Below are 18,937 nucleotides of genomic sequence, written 5' to 3'. Positions count from 1 at the left end.
TGCCAAAGGAGAAGAGGACCAAGCTGGAAGCTTCAAGAAAGAAAGGTACTTTTATTGGTTACTGTGAAAATTCTAAAACTTATAGAATATATGTACCTAGTCAAAGAAATATAGAGTTTAGTAGGGATGTGACATTTGATGAAGATGCTGCCCTTGGGAAAGTAAGGGACACTCCTCCCCTTGCCAATGTTGGAAGAAAGGATGATTCCATGGATGAACAAGAAGAGCCTCCTATGCCTAAGCCAGAGCCTGATCTTGCTGATGATCCCTTGGAACCCATGGACCCCTTAAATCCCCCTCCGTGTGATCCTCTTGATAAGAAGAGACGATTATGGCTTTGTGACATTCTACAGGATGCTAAGAGACATGTTGTTGCAAAAGGAACCTTTAAGGAAAGTAAGAAGCCATGCCGATACCAGGGATATATTGTAGCTATGAGCAAGTTTATGTAGGCTAAGCCTTGCACCTTTGAAGAAGCAGTGAAAGAACAAGTATGGAAGGATGCTATGGCCGAAGAATATGAGTCCATTATGAAGAATGATGTGTGGGAAGTGGTTTCAAGACCCAAAGGCAAATCTGTTGCGACTTCAAAATGGATCTACAAAATCAGTCATGGTGCTGATGGAAGTATTGAAAAGTACAAGGCGAGGTTCGTGGCTAGAAAAATCTCCCAGAAAGAGGGAGAGGACTATGATGAGATCTTTGCATTGTTTGCCCAATATACTATCATCCGATCTATCATTGCTCTTCCTGTTAATTAGGGATGGACACTACACCAGATGGATGTGAAGACTACATTTCTTCATGGCATTCTCGTGGAAGAACTATACTTGGAGCAACTATAAGGTTTTGAGGAGCATGACAGGAAGACTCGTGTGCAGGCTGAAGAAGGTGCTTTACGGATTGAAGCAAGCCCTTAGGGCTTGGTATGCCCACATTGATAACTACTTGATGAAGCTTGGATTTACGAGAAGCAATGCTAATCTGAATCTCTACTTCAACGTTGTCCAAGGTATGCTCCTGATTTTGGTATTATATGTTGATGATTTATTCTTAACAAGTGGGGAACCTCTTATTCTCCAATGTAAGAGGGAGCTAGCCTTTGAGTTTGAGATGAAAGACCTTGTTTTGATGCACTACTTCTTGGGCTTAGAGACCTGGTGAGATTTTCCTTTCTCAAGGGAAATATGTTGTCAAGCTATTGGAAGGATTTGGAATGGCAGAATGCAAGTCCATGGCCACACCATTGGAGATGAATTTCGAAAAGTTATGTGGTGAAGTTGCGGGACTTGACTTAGCAAATCCCCCTGAGCACTGACAGTTCATTGGGGCTTTGATGTTCTTGGTGAACACTAGACCAGACATATGTTTTGCTGTCAACACTCTTGAGTCAATTTATGATAGAGCCACTACATGCACTCTGGGTTGCTGCCAAGCATGTGCTGATATACCTGCATGGGACAATCAATCACGGATTGAGATATGCTACCAAAGATCTGAGACTTCATGGATATTGTTGCTGCACAAACTAGCAGGCCTTGCGAAGAGGAAAAAAGATAGAGGGAACAACAAGACTTGGGACAGAGGCCCACTGTTAGCACAGCCTAAGTCCCCTGCTCTTCTCAGATTTTCACCGATGGGAGGTGTCCATGTACTACTCACTTGTGATAAATGTCTTTGTGGTAGGTTTGAAGTGAGGTAAGGTAGCTCATTCAATGGAAAGTTCAACAAATGGTGGAAGCCTTGGGAGAGACTAGTAAGACTTCCCACCGAAAACCCCTTTGAGAATAACTACACAAAACCTAGGGTTGAAATTTAGCACTAGAAAAGGGTACATCCGAGACTAGGGTAGATGACAGAAACAACAATGCATGATTTACTTCACCAAGTACTAAAGTATTTGGCTTCAAAGATCCCTAAGTTGAAACTTGAAGGATTAACTTCTAGGGTTCCCACTTGATGTGACGACTAGGGCAACAAAATTTACTGAGAATCCATCATGGGAATTACATGAAAATTTAAGGTCCTCTAGAGGAGACACAAAGGGAGAGTTCTATCCAAATAAAATTTGCAAATGACTCCTCCAAGAGATTTAACACCAAGCCCTAGATGAGCCTCCTTATCCTTGAAGGGATGAATTTTTGGAAGAAAAAAGAAAGAAAATTTATGGATTAAATTTAAGTTTGACCACCAAGGGACTTGATTAATGCCTAGACCATTGGGAGTATGGAGTCATGGGTGCTTATTGGCTAAATTGACCCTTAAGGAGGCTAAAAGAGGAAGCCCTAGTTACCCCTTTCAACAATTACCCTCTTTAGTATTAATTAATGGAGTTTCATGGATCAAATGCAATCATTATCCACTAGGAACATTCTTTCCACATCATCAATGGGTAACACATGCAAAACTTCCCAAGATTACAATTTTGAAAGATATTCAATAAAACAAAGTGCAAATTCTCATATTGAGAACAAATTTCATGCATTAGACATTATTTGCAAGATAATTTCACCATAAAGAAATACTTACAAGACAATGTAGGGTATACCCATCCATCAACAATACATTAGAGGCTCTAAAAAGATAGCAATAAAGGTCCAAACATCAAAGTTCATCCCCAAAACATCTAAAAGTCTCCTTAAATTGCAGGCCTGAATTCTCTAATGAGGCTGAAGTGTGATGGTTTGAGATGAGAGAAAGTCTCATCTATTTATACAAGTGTTATCCATTCAATTTCCTAATGACAAATCCCCTAAAACATGTCTAAGATGCTAAGTAACCCATTGATGGTTACACCCAACTATGATAGCTTTTAAAATTATTTTATCTCTCTCTCTCTAGTCCATGCAACACTGACGTCATGCATGCGAAGATGCCTAGAGAGGCAGCGTTGAGGCCTCTTGTGCTAGAAATAGAGAGCCTCAAAAATCATGATGAAGAGGGTGCCATCCTCCTTATGGTACAAAACATCTCTGGGACCCCTATTTTGGGCTTTGGGCTCCAAATGTGTCTCATGGGTAACTAGCTCAAAATCATGTCCATGCTCCATCAATGAGGGCTCAAAGGATGGCACATGCCCTCCTATGTCTCCCTAGGAAAGATACAACCTCCTCTGGGTCTTGGATCAACTGCTAAGTGTCAGGTGCAATGTGTAGCTGGTTAGGGCATCCTGGTCCAAGTGCATCATCATTTCGAATAACTTGGGCAACAAACAAGCAAATTATGGTGCTAAAGAAACCCATGGTATGGAAACGTGAAAATTCCTGAATCTAACACATCAGAAACCCCTACTGCAATTACTGGTTTACAATATCCTACTTGTTCTTTACATTAACAAGTTATTTAATTGCATAAACATCGAAGTATTGTAGCCTTCACAATATACAGATCATGCACTGAAATAAACTGAGACAATAACACAAGGGACACCATTATTTTTTGACAATCATCCCCGAAAAAACCCAATTCGGGAAAACTGATGCAACATATAGAGGGTTTGTATTATTAAGCAGATTTTGTGAATACAACTAGGGTGCCATAAATGACTCACCGAACAGATAATATCCTCGACAGTAGTACCTCTATCCGGAGATAGATATTCCGACAAATCAACAATTGGATGATCAAGCCCCACAGTGACTGCGACTGTTCCCTATGTTGGAAAACGAAAGCTGCTCAAAGCACTGCTCTGGAACTATGTCACTCCTCCAGGAGCTGTGTCACCCTTTCCCGGCTCAGAATTTGTTGATATACTCCAAGTCCGTCCCACATAATCTCCTCAACGCTACCTCTGACGTCTAGCGTCAGCCTCTACGGCTTCTGCATCACCTACGTCAGCCCTCTGCATCCTCTGTGTCAGCTCTTCGGCTTCTGCATCAACCCTTCTAGGGCTTGCGCTGTCTCTCCCGACATTGCGCTGCCTCTCTGCTATGTTTTCTTTAGCCTCGGATGAAAATCCCTTGCTGAACTGCCCCTCGTTGCAACTCTGATCACTAACTCGATTTCCTCAACAAACCTTGCCCCAGAACATCGAATTCTTTGATCACTTGGTGTATCTCCAACTGACCCTCAAGCCTCTTCTTATACTTTTCCTGTTGACGAACCAACAACCGAGATTAAGTCCCTAATCAACGGCTAAGATTAGAACTGGCTTGATCCTCGTCACTTAGAACTTTCTCACCCATATTTTATTAATACACATTAATATTTTTATTTTCCTAAGTTTAGACCTAGGAACTCATTAAAAATATTAATTATTTTAATAACTCCTCATCCAGGTAGAATTTCTCCAAATGATTTCTGGGTCTTGGAGATCTCATGTGCCTTAGCCTCTACACCAATTTTCAAGGCTAGAGCACATCTGAGGTTACTGAATATCAACAGGAAATCAATGCTCTTCATGAATGGAGGCCCATGGCTCTCACCACTCACCCTACAAATGCCATCATGATCCTCTGGAGGGCTTGGATCCGGTATAGGGAGGCCAAGTCCAAGATGAAACACACCTGCAATCTTGTATACGATCCAATTCATCTCCTCACCTTTAGGTACAATAATTCATTAGTGCAATTGAGTGAATAAGCTTGTTAATCAAGGGCATATTTGGGACTTCATAGTGGGTTTCCCTTCCAATTTTGGGCTTTGAACATGTAATAATGTTACCTCTCTGGGTAGGAGTGGTTAATGAAGGACTCTATCAGGTGGTTTCAACCTCTAAGGGAATGACATGTCCAAGGTACATCCTTCAAATGGAAGGTGTCATGTGAAATAGTGATGGGATGGAGTGGGTACAAAGGGAAGGCTCTAAGCCACATGCCATGGTAAAAGGGTAGCTATGATAAAGGAAGCCCACACTCTAGGTATGTAAATATAAGGAGGGAGCATACATGGATGCATGAGTTACCCTGACCTTTGTTTTTCCACCCCTCTTATGCCTTTTGCTTTTTATTGATTTTTCTTTTGTATTAATGCTCGAAGCTCCCAGGATAAGAGCATGCTTTGTATGATGTGGCAACATTTATTACCCCCTTAACGTGGGGTAGTTCATCGCCCACTAGGGGTTGGGACATGCAAGGATTCCTTTCCATAATGTGGTAGGGCACAACTGGCCCCAGGAATCAGGCGATGGCCATAGATGAAGGGGTAGAGCTCATGCTTGGCTTTTAACCACGTGGATTTTGTGTGTTCCGACCATCTTTTGCATTTTATGATTTTCTTTTCTTATTGGTTCTTGGTTGTGGCTGTTTCTGCTTTTAATCTTTTTTTATTGTGTCAACCTCCCGAGGCATCATTTCTTGGCCCAACCCAAGGTGTGGACAAGGGGAAGGGGAAGCTAACACCTTGTGGACCCAATGGACAAATGTGGACTCAGATAGAAAAATGTTAAAAGGGCTTGTAATGAGTGGAGGGGAGTGAGATATATGGTATCGAGAAGCAGGACCACACAACCAAAATTAGGCTTTCCCATGTAGTGCCCTTCCTAAAGCTAATGGCCAGTAAAGGAGATTCCAGAGGATTAGGATTTAGGATTAACCCCTCCCTAATTAAGGCAAGGGAACAGGACTATGGTCAAAACCCTTCCTCCTTCCAAGCCACCCAGTGATCCATACCCAAGTGTTCCAAAGAAAAACAAGTAAAAGCACCCAATTACATAATGAAAAATCATACCTTTAGGATTGGATGCCCCACCTTCAAACATATGATGTCAACAGATGGGCGAGGGTACATGATCGCTGACTCAGGTGGCGGAGATAAATTAGCACATCAAAGCTATCAGATGGCTGGAAAGGGTTGCTACTGCTAGCTGAAGAAGAATACATCAAGGAAAAGCTCTCCAAAGGGGTACCCCACTTTTGGTGGGCTACATATACATTGATGCCAATTGGGCCGGAAATGTTGTTGATAGGAAGAGCACATCAGGGTGCTATTTTAGCCTGGGGTCTACCATGATATCTTGGATGAGAAGGAAGCATAAATCTGTTTCCCTTGGTATGCCCAAATCTAAGTATATTGCTGCGAGCATGGCTAGCTATGATGCAGTATGGTCGAGGAGTTGTTTGAATAGGTATTGGATATGGCTGTGATATATTGTGACAACAAGAGTGGGATCTGACTCTTAGAGAATCCCATATTCCACGACAGGCCCAAGCATATTGAGATCATATATCACTATATCTGGGATATGGCGCAGAGAGGAGCTATTAGACTCTAACACATCTCGATAAACGAACAATTAGCTAACATTCCTACCAAGCCTTTGCCGAAAGGGAAGTTCTCGGTCTTCAGAGAGCAACTTGGACTGGTAGATGTAACCCTTCCGGGAAGGGGTCATAGCTAATCACAAACACTGAGATCTATGAGCACTTCGTGGCATGGGGTACTCCTTTGGATCTATAGGGTTGGAGGATCCTTGTCTTTTGATAAGTTGATCTCCCCTAGTCAAGTTCGGGACTTGACGGAGTACATACCCCAACATGCATCCTACCCACAAGTTGGGCTTGTTGGATTGCCACTCATCTGGTCAATGAGTGAGGAGACTTAGGTTTGGAGGATCTTTACCCATGGTGAACACATTTGGTAAATTGATCTCCCTAAGTCTGAGATGCATGGTGTTCAACCACTTGATCACTAAGGATCAAGTTGGGTGACATAGGGTTTGGAGGATCTTTTTCACTTGTGGCAAATCGATTTACCCTAGTGGTAAATTGATCTCCCATATTATCTGGATGGATTGTTTGATTAGTCGGTTAGACATAGGGTTTGGAGGATTTTTACCCTAGTGGTAAATTGATCTCCCCTATTGTCATTGGATATAGGGTTTGAAGGATCTTTACCCCAGTGGTAAATTGATCTCCCCTATGATGATTCTTCTTCTTTAGATCGAGACATCATTGTTCAATAGTGAGCAGAGATGAGCAAAGATATGATATAATGCAGCGATGATGATGAGACAAAGACATCCGAGATGAGACTTGATGCAGTCCGAAATAACTCCCTAGTAGAGAGGGAGTGTTGAAAATTGACAGCTAAGGGAGCAATTTCCCCATTTGGGAAGCCCGAAAACCCCTTAAGAGATCCCACTTGACCTTGGAAAAAAATAATTTTTGCACATGGAAAAATATTATTTTATTGCTGGACCAAGTCAACACAAAAAGTACAAGTTGGCCTAAAGGAGAAATTTGTCCACCTAGGCCACATAAATAGTAAATACACCTCACCTTGGAGGCATCACATCACACATTCATTCTTCCTCATTCGTTGAAATTGCAGGGTCGAAGTTCACACGTGTGAAGGAGGGAGAAGACATTTCTGTTGACCAAGTTTGATTTCTGTTTTGGGACAATTTGACCAACATTGACTTGAGGAGAGTTTGACTTTGTTTGACTGATTTTGGATCTATTTTGGAAGGCCGAGTTGACTGAGGCTTTGACCAAACTTTTCTGGACACTTTGACCAGCATTGACCACAGATGTACAGCTAGGGTTTTCATATGTTGACTTTAACTTTGACCAGAATTTGTGGAATGTTTTGACCAAGTTTGACTGAGAAAAAGAGATTGCATTCTTTGATTGGTTGACCAAATCTTTTGGAGCTGATTTGACCATTGACTGTGGACTGGTTAGGGCTGCATTGACTGCTGTTGACTTTGACTGAAAATACAGAACTGGTATTTGACCAAATTTGACTTTTATGTTCATATTTGATTGGATATCGATTGGTTGACTGGTTGGTCAAAGCTTTGACCTTTGACTAGTTGATTTACTTGGACTATGTATCTCTCTGCTGAACATTTGATGAACATCTAAAAGAAAAAGAATCTAGTTGGGTTTCCCCCTTGTGGGGTTTTTCCCGGATCTTTGATAAAAAATCTGTCTCTATTGATCTTGGCTGTTTTCTATTGTGCATATTGTTTACTGTTCTATCTACAATTGCTTGCTGCTATTGGGTAATTGAAATCTAATAAAAAAAGTGATTGCTACTGAAAGAAGAAATTGTTACAGCATAGATCATTGGAAAATTAACAAATTTTAGGAGTTGCGCTTGCACTCCCACATTGTATTCATGATGTTTGTACTCTTTAGTTCCATTTACATACTTTTGTGGTCATTTGTTGGACATTAATATAATTATCTTATCTTATTGGCTATATTGTTGTGTTCCTGGGATACAAGTAATTGTCTAACAAACTTTGAAAGAATGGTCATGACTCTTATATTAATGGAGAATCGCTCGTAATCTCTGTGCTCTATCCATGAGAGTCTTATATAGATATGTTGCTAAGATTTAGATAGTTGTATTGACCTGCTGAATAGTATGCCTCCATCATTTACAGGTGCTAAGGAGCATAGGAAACCTTGTAGCTGGAGACAATCTGAAAACAGATGCAGTTCTTGCTGCAGGCCAGGGTATTCCTGGTTAGTTTGTTGTTTATCCAATATACATATTCATTTTGTTGGATTTCTGAAGAATGATCCATGGTTTCTAAATAACTTATATTATTAGATAACAGTTCTACTGAGTGTGGATGGTGGTTCCAGTGCTATATTGATTCTAATATTGTTCTGTTTTTGGTGAATGGACTAATTTATTTTTAGGATCTGTGATTGGTGCCTTGATTAAGTGTTTGGAGAGTGAACATCGTACTTTGAAAAAGGTATTGTCTAAGAAGTGTCATAATGTTTGATATGATATTTACTTATTTGGTATATGCGAGTATCTTTTTTGTATGTTTCCTCATACTTTGTCTTATTGGAATTTGACTTTTTCTCGCAGGAGGCTGCGTGGGCGATTTCCAACATTGCTGCTGGGACATTGGCTCACAAACAGTTGATCTTTTCAAATGGTGCCGTTTCTCCACTATTGCACTTGTTGGCAACTGCTACATTTGATATACGAAAAGAGGTGGCATTTGCTTTGGGCAATCTTTGCGTTACTACAATAGGAAAAACAGGTGAAACAAAGCCTGTTTTGGAACACTTGACAGTGTTTGTTGACAGAGGATGCCTTCCAGGATTCATTAATTTGGTAAAGTCACCAGATATAGAGGTGGCAAGGTTGGGGCTCCAGTTCTTGGAGCTGGTAAGTTAGATCCCTCTATCTTATATATAACAGCCACATGATTCAAGTATTTATTTAATTCATAATATGGCATGTGCATGGCCACTGATTGTGGGTTCATGTGTGCTTGGAAAACATTAACCCATCACTAATGTTCCTAGATGCTTTAATATGGTTATGTGGGGATGGCTAGGATACTGAAATTCTTTTCGATTCTGATTTGCTGCCTTTGTTGCTCATTGTTGAAGGTCCTTAATGGTTTGGTACTGTTTAATTGTTACTGGACTGTATAACCTTTTTGAGCCTCAAAGACTGATTTGTTTCTTCACTATAGTATTTATATTCGTTAAATTGGTAAAATGGATATTATATTAAATTGGGACAAATTTAGGAAATTTAGAAAGCTATTAGTAGAGATAAGTGTAGCTTTCCCTTGCTACGTTGACAAAGGCCTTTTATACTGCTTATCACCTGTACATACCCCATTAATTTGTCAAAAAATTTACACTTGGGTCATTTCCATAATTTTTCTCAACTGTCTTGTCCTAATTTATTGCGACTATTTGTGACTTTAACTCAACCAAAATAACTTGTGCGAAATCCCAAAAATTTTACACAAGGACAAGAACCCATAAACTAATATTTGACAGACTGACTGGTAACTTTCTCTTAGTCATTGTATACAAGTAGGCTGCCAAGAATTTTCTGCTCTCTTGAGGTGCTTGCTTCAGCTATGTTAAATTTAGATAACAATGGTATGTTCTATGCTTAGCACAATTACTTCAATGTTCCTTTAGCTCAGTGACAATTTCCAATTTAGATTTCCAATAACAATTACATTAACCATTAATTACATTGACAGTAAAAGTAGATAGATCATGAAACAAAATGCAGAAGACAAGCCAAGACAAAGAAAACCAGATTTGGTGGATGCGAGGGAAAAACCCCAATGTGGGGAAAACCCTTTGATGAATTCTTCTTATTATTATATCAAAATGTTCAGTAGAGAGAGAGAGAGAGTAAAAAAGTCAAATTGACTTGCCAAATTCAAAGTCAAAACAGCCCTGTCAGAATCTGCAGTCACCTGCAGTCAAATCAGCCCTAACCAGAAAGTCAAAGATGGTCAAAGTAGCAATATAATGTCCTCAAAACAGCTCAGTCTTCCCCATTCAAACTTGCACTGATCAGGAGGTCAAAGTCAACCCAAAACAGTAACACAGTCAACATTCAAACTTGGTCAAACCGCTATTCTGAAATCTATGGTAAACCTGCAATTTTGGTCTGCGGTCAAAGGGCTCAGAATACCTCAGTTTCTGTGCCAAAAGATGGACTATAAAGAGATGAACACTCCGATGATCACAAACTTGAAAAGACTAAGGAGTTCCGAATCAAGCCCTATGGATCCTTCCGGATATACAAAATTGATTGGCTCATTAATTTCCTTGGTGAATACTCGTTCGGACATATGTTTTGCAGTAAATGTACTTAGTCAATTCCAAGTGGAGCTGAAGCATGATCATTGGGTCGCAGCAAAACATATCTTGAGATATCTACGAGGAACCATCAACAAGATGGGAGAAGCACTACAGGAGGATGTTTTAGTTTGGGATCACCTATGGTCTCATGGATGAGCAGAACACAGAACATCGTTTCTTTGAGTAGTGCTGAAGTAGAATATGTTGTAGCATGTGAAGTTAGCCGGGAAGTAGTTTGGTTAAGGAAGCTGTTGACTGACCTATTTGAAGGACCGATGTGTTAGAGAATCTAGGGCAACGTAGTGTTGTGATGATTCTTCGTGATTTGTTAACAATTTGTGAAGTCTTTTTACTTTCTTGTTAGGTTATTCTTCTTCTTCTTCTTATTAGTGCATATGTGTGTGCTTCATCAAAATGCTACCAAAACAAAATAACAAGAACACAAATTTTGGCTCTCTGCCAGGGACAAACCCTCTCCAGTCTTGAGAGGAAAACCCAGTGTTACTTGGGAGCGAGAGCGAAAGTGGGGAGCGGGAGCGAAAACGGGAGTGGGAGCAACATTTTCAGAAGCTCCTGGTTTGGGAGTGAATCCCGGAGCGTCTTTTATATAATATATATATCTATATATATATATATATATTATATTTTGATACATATATGTCAACAAAAACATGTAGAATAATGAATTAGATATAAAAAGCATAAAAAAACATAGATTGAACCCTATAACAACAATCATCTAGAAGTTATAATCTTCATCAATCACGTCCACAAGTTAGCAACATAGTAACATACAACATATTGAGTCTCATGATTCATCAATCTTAAAGTTTCAAGCTTTCAAAATTCAATATATAACATTTATCATCATTGATCACCAAAGTTGTACTTGTAAGCTAAGTGTAACCATTACAACAAATATTATAAAATGAAATGAAATGAAACAACTTTCAACTTTCATGAAGCATCATATTCATAATTCATTACTAATGAGTTATACTTGCTAACTTCAAACTTAAATTGTCATATATTGTTAAAGAAATATCATAATAAATATGAAAGAGTCAATAGTTATAAAAACTACTAGAAACAAGAAAAGCGAAGTAAATCTATTATCTATTTCTTATGCTTGGGACTCTTGCCACCACGAGAAATGTCTAATTTTTTAGTCTTGTTGGAAAATTAGGATCTTTGTCATTAATATTACCCTCTAAGCATTAATATCCAGAGGTATCTTTTTCATTACCTTTGTATCTGTATAGGGATCTTTGTCATTAATATCACCCTCTAAGCATTAACATAAGATAGAAAAAGCATAGCATGTCAAGTCAAGATTTTGTTTGAGTGATACGTACATTTTTAGGAGGGTCATGATAGAGGAGTTCGACAACTAATGTCACTAACATCAAGGTACATAGAGGGATTGGTGCTCTTGATTAAATACGAGTTCCATACCCTAATACATGACAAAATTCAATGGAAACATTGCAATCCCCCAATCCTGAAATCCTGAAAAACTGGATTTTGATTCTTGAATGAAATCTAAAATTCTACTTTCTCCATATGAAATCCAATGAGGCTGGAACCACTCTCAAACATCCTGAGTCATTTCATGGTAATGTTAAAAATTTAAGTAAAAGGATGAAAATGAAGATCAAGGAGAATGTCAATTTTACTTTAAGAATTTAACATTAACATGAATAGCATATCAATACTAGGGCCATAGACTTGATCATTTAGCTGCCCCACTCAAAAATATTTGTTTCTTTTAAAAAAATTGCATTTCGAACATTACTACAAAAAAAAATTGCAAAAAAGGCAAAACACTCCCGAAAAGGCAAGGAGCAATTTTTTTTTTAGGGAGCGCGTTCCCGAGTCGCTCTTGCCCGGAGCGCGGATTGGGAGCGGGATCCGGTGGGGGGGGGGCGCTCCCCCGCAACACTAGGAAAACCCTTTGTAAGATTTCATTTATTGAAGCTTCTTATTTGAACAACTGCCAAACCCTAGACCCTTGACTAGGATATCCTCCAAGCATCAGTCAAATCCTTCCTCTTTTTGCACTGTCACTTCCGGCACATCTTCTGATACTTCTTCCGACACTTTGTCTTCCAGCACTTTGTCTTCTAGGTTAGGAAACCCTAGAATATTAGGGCTTCTTTACTTCGTTATAGATAGAGGCTCCTTTGCTTTCCTTTGGATACCTTGTAGGCCTAGGTATACATCTGAATGAGGCTATTCATGTTGCTGCCTTAAACTGCTGTAAAATCTGTAAGTGTTGTCTTGTTGCACGTGTGAACAGGAGCCCTAAAACAGTCCTTTTATTCTTGTTGACCCTTTCTTCCTTCCTTGCTGATGAGAGAGGCCTTGTAGGCCTAATATGCACCGAAAAATATTGCGATATGATGACCTGCACTTTTTTGCTCCTATAGCTGTAGACAGACCCTTTCCCTTTGCACGTGTGGTTGTAGGTTCACCCTATATACAGTGTTCGTTTCTCCTTTCCTTCGCTGCCCTTACAAGGCTTCTTTTCCTCCTTCGTTGACCTTCTTTTCTTCCTTGTACTCTCGCAGATTTCAGAGTGAGATTCCACATTGAATGAGGAGTGGACAACCTCTATAAATAGAGGTCTGTCCCTCCTCTTTAGGCCGACTTATATTTTTGCTCTAGAATTCAATTTTACTCATTGTTTTGCTGCTTGTAGACTTCGTTGCTGCTAGGAGAAGATTTGACCATGCTTGGAGGTGTTCCCATGACCTTGTATGATGACTTACATGATGTAACATGCCCTCAAAGGGTCTTATCATAATTACATTTTGACTTTGACTCTCTAGAAGCACTTCAAAATGTGCTTGACCTATTTTCAATGAGCAAGAAACTCATTGACAAATAATACAAAAACAATTTCTTTTTTCTTGAATAAGTACAAATATCAAAATTACATTTATGAAGACGTAGCCTAGTTACATTTCCTTCAACAATCCCTCTTAACTAGGGAGGTATTCATACAACATTACAAGGTGTTTGGTAATTTTCAATCTTGAAGAATTCACATCAGAGAAACCGGATTTGCAATCCATCTATTATAGCATCATATTCATTAGTATTGTCATAGTGCAAGGCCTTGACTAACAACTCCATCTCTTTACGAGACCATGAGCTACAATGCTAGCGAGACCAATGATTTATAGACACCTTCATCACTGTCTCTCAAGGTACATACCCACTCGGGTGTTCTCAAGTATGACCTTCTAGGACTATTCTTATCTTGGGTTCCCAGCCCTCAAAGAATATCGGTCCTCTTGCCTACTTTTGTCTTGGATGCCCTACACATCCTCAAAGAGTATCAGATGCTAGATGATTACCTAATCCTCCCATTCTTTCTTCCCAAGTGAAGACAAGAATGTTGTGTCTACATTTCCATTCATGGCCTTCATCTAGACTTACTGCTGTTAGTCCTGGTCTAGTGCATGACTCATGAAATGGAAAACACAATTGTTGCTCCTTTGTAATCAAGGGTGATTCAAAACTCCCTCTTGATCAAGGACCTGTTAGAGATCCCTCTTAATTGGGGACTCTTTCCTTCATCAACACCTTCTTCTTCGTGGGTCTTTCAGCTACTTGATCTTCTTCTTTTCTTGATGTCATGAAGTCTTTGTTTGAACTTCTTCTAGGTAGGGCACCATCCATCGATCACTTTCCTTCTTGGTTTTGTCATGTCATTGCTTCGTGGAAAGTGACTATCAAGTTTTTCTTGTCATCTTGGCTACTCCTTTGTTATCTTGTCCATGCTTCAGAGAATTCTTCTCTTGGATGCTTCGATGTACTTGTTAGGTTACATGTTTTGACCTAGTAGCCCATCATGACTTCATCCTGATATTCCTTTAACATTGCTTTTTCTTTTGTTGGATGGCTTCTTCATCACTACATCTTTGTTGAGTAGAATCAATTATTTGCACCTTTTGTATCTCCAAGGCCTTCATAGTGTCAAGGGTTCTTTCTTCCTTTATCAGAGTTGTCCTGCCTTATTTTGGGGGATATCTTCAAGGCATTTTGTCAGATAGTGATGATCGTGGTATTCTTCACATGCTTGATCTTCATTTGTTTCTTCTTAGATAGATAGGTCAACCATCTGATGCTTCTTGTGAGAGCATTCCTTCATTGCTTGCTTTCTGGACTTGTCAGCATTTCTTTTTGCTTCATAGTCAGCAATCTTATACTTCTTATGTGAGCATATTCTTTTGTTGACCTTCATTGCATTTTAGTGCATTTCTTTGAGCATGTCCTTGGTGGAAGAGATTCTTTCATGTTTGATCATGTTATAGAACTATACCCGTGACTTTAATAATATACAAGTGATAACATGACTTTAAACTTTGATGCATACATACCTCATCTTGATTCTCCTTTGATCATCCTTTGGTGTAGCCCTTCTTGCTTCATCTTAGTTTGCCTGCATATCATTATTTTCTTGAAACCCATGAATGGGATTCCTAATGAGACACCTGCTTTGGTCTATGAACCTTCTTTTGAAGATTCCATCATAGGATGTTAAAGATCCTTACCTTACAAATGTTTCCTTTCTTTTTGATGATGCAAGTTTTCTAAGACTCTTATCATGATCAATCTTCTTTCATCATATATGAGGTCCTATACTAGGTATGTTTCTTCTACACGAGTATGTTGAGCTATATTTGTCATGCTCCTATATTCTAGAAGATATTTCTACTTATGCATTTTTGTTCTTATCATAAATGCTATATCGACATGAGTGTCTGGAACTCTATGTACATCATGCTGCTATATTCTAGAGGGTGATTCTAGCAAAACAATTTTATTTATTCCTATATGCTCCTATTCTGCTCAAAACTTTGAAAGAAGTCTAGAAGTAAAGAGTTTTGACCTAATCATAGTAGACATTTGGAGGATCTTCCTTCTTTTGCTTCTTTCCTTCTTGAGTCAAGTGAGCTTCTTCCCTCTTCCTTTTGTTGTTGTTGTCCTTCTTAAGCTTAGGACAATTCCTTTTGTAGGGTCCATATTCTTGGCATCCAAAACATTGGATCCTGGACATGTCTTTGTTGTTTGTTCTTTATGGACCAAACTTGCCAAATTTACCCTTTCTTTTGGCCATGGTAGCAAATGCTTGCTCCTTTGATCCCACATCTTCTTTTGCCTTAAGTCTGGTTTCCTCTGTTCTGCATAGAGATCACATTTCACTGAGAGTGGTTGCTTCCTTCTTGGCATATATGCTTGATGTGAAGTTTCCCACTCCTCAGGTAGAGCATTGAGTACAACAGTTGTCATTTCTCTGTTAGACATGACTTCCCCAAGCTCTTGAAGTTGATCTCTCATTTCAGAGATTTTCATGAAGTAGGGAGCTATTCCTTCCTTTGTTATCTTCATCTTGTGTAATTCATTCTTCAGAGATATTACTTCTTCAATTGTAGATACTGAGAATAGCTCTACTAGTTTATCATAAATTCCTTCTGATGTCTCAAACTTGGAGACATAAGGAATGAGAGAGTCCTTGATTGATTCTATCAGAATCCTTTGAGCTCTTGTCTAATCCTTATTGTACTTGGCTATATTTTGAGTCTGTTCCTTAGCAAGGATAGTGATGTTCCCTTTGACATGCTCTAGGAGTTCATTCTCCTTGAGAAGTAGATCAATCCTCTTCTTGCATGCAAGAAATTTATTAGTACCTACCAATTTATTGCTTTCCTTGCAAAAAGACATTGAAATATATTTAGAAGGGGACATATACTTGATAGATTTTGAGGTGTAATGGATTTGCTTCTTCCTTGAAAGCTTGATGGCTTGTATTTCCTGGATCTTGATGTTCTTCAAGTTTCCTTCTCCAAGTGGACTTGCTTGGTGATGAGGTTTGCTTGAAGACTTGTAGCTTGATGTAGGTCTTGCTTTAATCTGCTCTTCTTTGTAGGTGCCTTTATATAAGGCTCTTTTTCTAGCTTTGTAGACCTTCTTGATGAATGATGGATTGTAGACCCTTCTTGTTCTTGAAGTGATTGAGACTTCTAGTCTTGATGCTTCAACTTTGTAGATGCTTCTTCTTGAAGAGTGTTCTTGAGTTGCCCTTTCCTTGATGTGTCACCTTAGCTCTGAAACCATGTTAGAGAATCTAGGGCAAAGTAGTGTTGTGATGATTCTCCGTGATTTGATAACAATTTGTGAAGTCTTTTTACTTTTCTTGTTAGCTTCTTCTTCTTCTTCTTATTAGTGCATATGTGTGCGCTTCATCAAACTGCTACCAAAACAAAATAACAAGAACACAAAATTTGGCTCTCTGCCAGGGACAAACCCTCTCCAACCTTGAGAGGAAAACCCTTTGTAAGATTTCTCTTATTGAAGCTTCTTATTTGAACAACTTCCAAACACTAGACCCTTGATTAGGATATCCTCCAAGCATCAGTCAAATCCTTCCTCTTTCTGCACTGTCACTTCTTGCACATCTTTCGGCACTTTGTCTTCCAACACTTTGTCTTTTAGGTTAGGAAACCCTAGAATATTAGGGCTTCTTTACTTTGTTATAGATAGAGGCTCCTTTGCTCAGGGTTGCGCGGGAGCGCCCCCCCCGCTCCCAATTCGCGCTTCGAGTGGGAGCGTGGTCCCTAAAAAAAATGATCCCTGCCTTTACAGGAGCGTTTAGTCTTTTTTGCAATAATATTCTAAATGCATTTTTTTTTTCAAAAAAAAATAATTTTGAGTGGGGCAACTTAATGATCAAGCCTATGGTCCTAATATTGATATGCGATTCATGGTAATGTAAAATTCTTAAAGTAAAAGTGACATTCTCCTTAATCTTCATTTTCATCCTTTTACTTAAATTTTTAACATTACCATGAAATGACTCAGGGTGTTTGAGAGTGGTTTCGACCTCATTGGATTTCATATGGAGAAAGTAGAATTTTAGATTTCATTCAAAATCCAGCAGACTTATCAGTTTTTTAGGATTTCAGGATTGGGGGGATTGCCATGTTTCCATTGGATTTCGTCATGTATTGGGGTATGGAACTCTTATTTAATCAAGAGCACGGATCCCTTTATGTACCTTGATGTTAGTGACATTGGTTGTCAAACTCTTCTATCATGATCCTCCTAAAAATGTACGTATCACTCAAACAAAATCTTGACTTGACATGCTATGCTTTTTCTATCTTATGTTAATGCTTAGAGGGTGATATTAATGACAAAGATCCCTATACAAATCTAGAGTTAATGACAAAGATACCTTTGGATATTAATTCTTAGAGGGTGATATTAATGACAAAGATCTTGATTTTCCAACAAGACAAAAGATTAGACATTTCTTGTGGTGGCAAGAGGCCCAAGCATTAGCAATAGCTAATAGATTTACTTGTCTTTTCTAGTTTCTAGTTGTAAAGTTTTGTAGATGTTCTATGCTAAGAGCAATTTCACTTTTCTCACAACAATCATACAAGTAGATAAGCAAAATGCAGATAGAACATATAAGCAGATCTTACAGAAGACAAATCAGAAACAAGAAAAATGTATGTGTTCGTTTCGACGGTCAACAGGATGCTTCAACCAGCAAAGTCTCCTTTGGTCAGCCAGCCCAGCATGTGTCACAACAACCCTCCAACCAGTAGATGAGTCAACCCAAGTCAGTTCTACAAAAGTCAACGCTGGTCAAACTTCTGCGAAACCCTAGCAGCAGAAAAATCCTCTTCGTCCTTCCCACGTGTGGCTGAAATTCGTCCTCCAGGTAGCTCGTACTTTTAGGATGAGAGAGGAAGATGTGAGTTGAAATTCTCTCCAACTTTTCCTGTATATATATCCATCAATGAGGGTGTGTGACACATCTGTTGGGCATGTGAGCCTACATTACAAAACTGGCTGACTTTGCACATATAATTTATTAAGAATAATAAATTCAAAATATAAGTTCTGCTCATCGGATTAAGACTATTTTTATATGGATTTTACACCTCTCAGAAAGAGGAATCCAACAAAAATATTAGCCTCTTAATCTGAGCATCAGAACATGGAGTTTGGATCTAGTTGTCCAATTTTAACACTCCCTCTCAACTAGGGAGAACTCCATCTATTAGTGCAATTAACATCGTGAGTCATCCCGCCGAAACTTGCTTTGTTGGCTTCTTTATTTCAGAACAGAAGTGGGTCAGTCACAAAGACATCATTCCCCGACTGACATAATCAGTCCAGAGGTCCCAGACCTCACAAATCTTGATCCCAGATCAAGTGGTTGGACCATGCCATCCTAGATAGAGAGTACGGCAATCTCTGATGCGTCCATTAGTCTTTGCTAATAGTCTCTAGCTTTTCCACACCTCATTGGCCAAATGAGAGGTACTTCCCATGAGCCCTGAACTCAATGGGTAGGATGCATACGGGGCACAGATTAAATG

At 39.2% G+C, this 18,937-nt stretch overlaps 1 protein-coding gene across 1 annotated transcript in view; it reads left to right on the top strand.

Moving 5' to 3' along the window:
• Nucleotides 1-18,937, top strand: part of LOC149209054 (importin subunit alpha-9-like) — a 271,565-nt gene that overhangs the window by 218,195 nt on the left and 34,433 nt on the right. The window contains exons 8-10 of the mRNA XM_089396272.1: nucleotides 8,333-8,414; nucleotides 8,595-8,653; nucleotides 8,773-9,078. Of these exons, the coding sequence (XP_089252398.1) occupies nucleotides 8,333-8,414; nucleotides 8,595-8,653; nucleotides 8,773-9,078 (447 nt within the window). The remainder of the gene's footprint in view (nucleotides 1-8,332; nucleotides 8,415-8,594; nucleotides 8,654-8,772; nucleotides 9,079-18,937) is intronic.

This window comes from Pinus tabuliformis, chromosome 1_2, assembly GCF_031772625.1.
Source record: "Pinus tabuliformis cultivar Carrire ecotype Pingquan chromosome 1_2, CPIR1, whole genome shotgun sequence".
Lineage (NCBI taxonomy): Eukaryota > Viridiplantae > Streptophyta > Pinopsida > Pinales > Pinaceae > Pinus > Pinus tabuliformis.
The sequence above is the reverse complement of the archived record's forward strand: the minus strand, read 5'-3'. Positions and strand labels throughout refer to the sequence as shown.